A 5,812-nucleotide genomic window follows, 5' to 3' on the forward strand; every position below is an offset into this window, starting at 1 on the left:
GAGAAAGGGTTCCAGAAACATTTACTTCCAAATTATTTCAACACCGAGTTCTTTCTCATGCCCCGGTCTAGTGGTCTAGTCTTCAAGTACCTTTAAAATGGCTCCAGCTGATGAATGCTCCAAGTCCGCCCAGTTTGACATCCCAAGGCACAGAAGGGGTTTTGTTCTTTCCCCACCGCCCCCCCCCCCAGCGCCACCCCGCTGCCCAGAAAGGCTGTTATTCTAAAAAAGCACAACTAACTAGAGGATCTGGGGTAAAGGACTGTGTTTTACCCATTAGGAGACATACAAATCCACCTGGTCCAGAAATCGGGCAGCCGTGTGACCAGAAAGGCACACACATGTCACTGATAAGCCTGCAAGGGCTGCTGCGCGTCTACCTGAAAGAGCCCTGGGCTTCCACAGAGAACAAGCAGATGACAGGCTGCTCAGGTGAGAGCACTAGAAGCTCTTCCCTGAGCAGAGGGTGAGGGAAAAGGCAGGGCTCCGGGCAAACACGGGAGGACAGCAGCACAGGCACGGGGCGATGAGAAAATAACAAGGCATCTTACACCCCAGACAGCACACAAGTAACGATGCAACTCAGCTGACCAGCTGTACACTGAAATTCTCTGATGCGTCCACGGCCAGGCAGAATCACCAAAAGTCTGGTTAGAGCGAGAAAGTTACAATCGAGTCAGGATCCCTTCAAGCGTGCCCACGCACGCACGTGCGCACAGCCGGTCTGGGGACTGTAAGCCCTGGGCGTGGTCACGTGACGCTGACTTCGAGAACATGGTCGTCTTGGCTGGGGATGACCAGGACCTGCGTGCCCGCGCTGGCATTGAAGGCCTGGCCAGGGGGCAGTGCCCGGAGCCGGGGCATGGGCAAGCCCTTGTGCTCGCTGCTGGCCACCGAGCGTGTGCTGCCCCTGCTCTGGACGCTGCCGCTGTCCAGCTGGTCGTCCACGTGCTTGTCCACCGAGAGGCTGTCATTTTCTATCCAGCTATCTGCAAAGCGCACAGGAAGTGAGATGGAGGCCGCCCCGCGCCGACCTCTCCCCACCCCTGGGAGCCGCCAGCCTCCCGAGTCGCCCTTCAGGGCACAAGGACGCCCTTCAAGGCACAAGGATGTCAAAGGCGGCCTCACCTTTGAAGAGAATCTAGTGCCTGGGTCGTGGGCGGATTGCTCTCCAGACCAGGGCTCAAGACGTGTAGCCCTGACTAGTGTTTGGCCCTGGACACGGGCTGTTAAGCAGCAAGCCTGCCCCCATGCTAGGCTGTGGCCGCTCCGCACGGAGCTGCCCCTCCCACACGGGCGGTGCCTTCACCGCAGAGTCCTTACCAGCATCCAGTTGTGACGAGTGCGCAGAGTGATGGGGCAGGTATTTAAACAGCCTGACGTCGGGGAGGGGCAGGTAACCCGCAAAGAGGGGCATCACCTCCATGTGGACTCTGTGAGTGGCCCGAGCAGCCACAGGCATGGAGATGACCCCAGAACTCTTCCCGCACACTGCCCAATTGCTGCTGTTGTCGACAACTGAAACAAAGAGGGAAAGCACCGTTCTCACCCCAAAAAAGGACCCTCAGTGTTCACACCAAAATAAGAAACATCAACAGTCTCACACTCCACAATGAGAAGTCCAGAACCGGAGCGTATACTCTGTATCTCGATGCCTTGTAACTGCACCTCAAAATAAAACACATCTGATTTAATAAGGAAGATACAGCTTGGGTGCACAGGGAAAAATCACTTTTTCCTCCTCCAGTTAATAAATGAGCAGTGATTCAATCCTGCACTCAAATCCCCTTTGAAAGCGCCGTGTGACGCTTCAAGAGCACGGTCGCTCCGGCTGCAGAATGGGGGCGGGGCAGGGAAGCTGGCTCCTCTGGGGGTGGGTCTGACCCCAACTCTGCCAAAGAAGCCTCTGATGGGATGGGCAGAAAAGATGCAGGCAAAGCACTTAGTTTCTCTACGCGTACCTCGGAGAGGCTTACTATACGGCAGGTGCTATTACGAACACTGACTTAAACCACAACTGGGATGTCGTTCAGCGTGATTCAAACACCTAACTGAGCAGTCATTCAGAAGTTAAGGAGGACAGGTGTGGCTTGTCCTCGAGCAGCAGGTGACCTTGCACAGAGGTCAGAGCATCCCTGCCGTGAGACACAAAGCAAGAGCCCAGGAGCACATGACTAGACGCTCCAAGAGCAAAGAAGGGGTAGCAGAGGGCGAACTTCCCACAGGTGGGGCCGGGGGTCCTTGGAGGACGGGCAGAAGCCAAAGCAGCATCGCGGAGGGGCACACCGGAGCAGTGGTTCTCCGAGCTGGTCCTCAGGGCACCTGTGAGGGCACGTTCCTGCCTTCCTCAGTGCTGACGCGCCCTCTGGTGGGGAACGCGAGGGCCTGAGTGTGAGCTGGGGCCCCACGTGCACTCAGAGTCAAGGCACTGTGTTCTTCGCTACCACAGACTTGCAGGAAAAGCCCGCCGGTTTCAGTTCAGGATGCCCTCATGAAGCAGTCAAAATCAATTTAATTTTATTAATTCAACCCTTTCATACACATCTCTCTTTTAACTTTAATTTTGAGATGATTAGAGACTCGCAAGAACTTGCAGAACAGTAGAGAGAGGTCCGTGCACCCGTCACCCTGCTTCCTGTAACATGGGAAGCGGGCCTGGGCACAGCACGGGCCGCCAGGCCACTGAGCTCGCTGGGGCCTCACCAGCGAGCTTGTCAGCCTCAGGCATCTGGCAGACGCCTGCTTATACATGGATGGCATGAGCCTGGCACTTCAAAGAAGTTGCCCATGGTGCAGTTCAAAACTCTGATCAAAGTCAGCACTTTGGAAAACCTGCCTTTGCCACTGTGAGCTTGGCAGGGTCCCGGCACTCCAAGACTCTCGTGATGGGCGCAGCGTGAGCCTGAGGCCAGCACAAGTTTGTGGCCCTGAACAACGAAAGGGGCTGCACAATTCAGGAACCGTTGTTTCGCAAATGACGGAGGCGCGGGGCTACAGAACGTGCCCGGGTAAAGGCCCTTCTTCACAAAACGCTCACTCATGTGATTTCAGATTCCACGTTGTAACCAGCCTGTCAGAAACTACCGCTTGTTGAGTTCTGGTGGAGTGTCAGAGAACATCCACAGTTATCTGAAGGCTGTTAAGAGAGTTGCTGCCTTTACCAATTACAAGTCTGTGCGAGACTGGAGTTTCTTCATCTACCTTAACCAGTACGGGACATCAGCAGATTGAATGCAGCAGACAGGAAAATTCAGTACCTCCCATGAGCCAGACACTAAAGAGATTTGAAAGGCTGCAAGACACCACTCTTCTCGCTCTACTTACTGTTCTGGAAAATAGTTCTTTTTCGAGACTATTATCAGGTAATGGCTTCCCTATTATTTTAAAATAAGTAAGTAAGTATTTGCCTCCTTAATTACTTTGAGAGCATTAGTGTCCTGACGCCAAAACCTGAGAACCACTCTGAAGAAGCCCAGGCCCAGGAGGGGGGCTGCAAAGGGGTGTCTGGCAGAGACCGGGTAGGGTGGAGGGCCCGGGCATGTCAGCGTTGGGGTGCAGGTGGCGGGTGAGGGGAAAGGGAGTGAAAGGAGGCTGGAGGGAAAGGGCAGGAGCACGACTACAGGACGCCTGGCCTGCTCAGCGACGGGGTCTGGGCTCTGCTCTGGGGGGATGGGCCTGACTCACGGGTAGACAGGACAGGGCAGCTCTAGGCACCGCTGTGTGCTCAGCCCTGAGCCCCAAGGCTGTTCGAATGCCTGTTAGGAGAACGACTGCACAGTAACCAGGCTCAACATCCTGTGGGCCCAGGACCATATCATACACTGGAACATTCAAATGTGCTCTTTCAATTCTAGAATGTTCTCTCTTCAGACGAGGAACACTACACTTTGTGGATGGCAGGTATGAGCACAACAGCCAGTGGAAAGCAGCCTCTAGACCCACCTTCATACATAAGCTTCGTTGAAAAATAGTCCTCACGTTCCGTCAGCGCCTCATCCTTGTCCGCGTCCGAGAGGTCCGAGAGCCGCGTGATGGACACCTCCAAGGAGCAGAGCGAGCCCGTCTTACAGAGCTCTGTCCCTGGAGGGGGCGATATCTCCGCTCTCACACTGTACAAGGTCTGGGCGAGAAAGGAGAGAGAAGGGCACAGGAGACATAAGCCATCTGAAGAAATGTTGTTTGGGGCCACCACGGTGCTGCCCACAGACTCGAGAGAGAACGGCCCAGAGGAGGAGCTGTGCGTTCGCTGCCCCTGACGGCTGACTCCCTGTAGAGATGATGCCCTCGGGAAGCCCCACCTCAAGAGCCTTAAGCTCTCTTCCTAACGAGAACACGTGCAAGCATCTCAGGAGGAGGAAGGACGGCCCGTGACCCTGCATGGGCCTATCACCTACAGTCACGGTCAGATCCTGCTTCATGAGCCTCCGCCATCCATCGATCCACATTGATTTATCTGCCCAGGCTACTTTAAAGCAGATTCCAGACCTGTCACTTCACCCATATATACTTCAGGATGTGTTACTAAACAGTACGGACGTTTTCTTAACAAAAAACAATGCCATTATCACAACTAGCAAAATTAACAGGAGTTCCTTGGAAAGGTCCATACTGAACCTTCTCCATAATGCTTCTTTCTCCGTGACCTGTCTGGTAGTCGCACGTGTTCACACTTGCCCACCACCCGGGACAAAGGCCCCAAGCCCGCACAAGGGATCACAGCCCGGGCCCCCCACACGTGGCTGCCCCCCTTCTGAAGGAGAGAACAGCAACACCAAAGGGGCCGATGGAAGAGGCCCTGGCCCGAGAAGCTCACGGCCAGAGCCCGCACGGTCCGCAAGGGCTGTGAGGGCAGCCAGACGAGTGCGACTGTGCTGAGAGCTGGAGAGGCAGCTCCAAGTGACAGAGCGACGAGGCGGCTGCGCTCCTAAGTGTGTGTCCTCGCACACGGCTTCCTGGCTGCTCTCGGGAAGGAGGGGCGGCTGAGCCCAAGTCAGCAGCAAGGGACCCGCTGACAACAGCCGCGGAGGCTGCGGGTACAGTGCCTAGAAGTAAGCTCTCCAGAAATCAACTTGGCAGATTTTCAAGAAGGGTGCCAGGACCATCCAACGGGGAAAGAAGGGTCTTCTCAACGAACGGCATAGGGGCACCACATGGAAAGAATGAATCTGGACCGCCACCTGTCACCATACATAAAGTTACCTCGAAGTAGATCATAGATTGAAATGTAAAAGCTAAAACTATAAAACTCTTAGAAGAAAACATGGGAGGAAATCTTTCTGAACTTGGGATAAACAATGATTTCTTAGATCCTACACCAAAAGTACAAGAAATAAGAGACTAAGGTTGGACTTCACCAAAATTAAAAACTTTTGTGCTTCAGAGGAAACCATCAAGAAAGTGGAAATACAACCACAGAATGGGAGAAAATATCTGCAGATCATATGTATGATAAGGGACTGAACATACAAAGAAACACTTACAACTCAATAAAAAGACAACCCTACTAAAAAATGGTGGTTAAAGGATATGAATAGACATCTCTCCAAGAAGACACACAAATGGCCAAAAAGCACAGGAAAGATACTGAACACCACGGGCCATCATGAGAGACCAGCTCACGCCCACTGGGATGCCTGTGATCAAGGGGCAGCAAGAACAAGTGTTGGTGTGAGTGTGGAAACTGGAACCCTCACAGGTTGCCCGAGAGAATATAAAGTGATGTTTCTTTAAAAAACAGTTTAACAGCTTCTCAAAAAGTTAAACACAGGGCTTCCCTGGTGGCGCAGTGGTTGGGAGTCCGCCTGCCGATGCA

The 5,812-nt window shown here is 53.7% G+C and overlaps 1 protein-coding gene across 1 annotated transcript in view; it reads right to left on the reverse strand.

The window, feature by feature from the left end:
• The window catches only part of TRAPPC10 (trafficking protein particle complex subunit 10), a 91,271-nt gene continuing 85,459 nt past the window's right edge, over positions 1–5,812 (reverse strand). The window contains exons 21-23 of the mRNA XM_007452496.1: positions 3,943–4,120; positions 1,324–1,518; positions 1–989 (exon numbers count right to left, since the gene is read on the reverse strand). Coding sequence (XP_007452558.1) covers positions 751–989; positions 1,324–1,518; positions 3,943–4,120 — 612 coding nt within the window. The 3' untranslated portion in view covers positions 1–750. The remainder of the gene's footprint in view (positions 990–1,323; positions 1,519–3,942; positions 4,121–5,812) is intronic.

The sequence above is a fragment of the Lipotes vexillifer genome, unplaced genomic scaffold (assembly GCF_000442215.2).
Source record: "Lipotes vexillifer unplaced genomic scaffold, Lipotes_vexillifer_v1.1 scaffold545, whole genome shotgun sequence".
NCBI classification, from domain to species: Eukaryota; Metazoa; Chordata; class Mammalia; order Artiodactyla; family Lipotidae; genus Lipotes; species Lipotes vexillifer.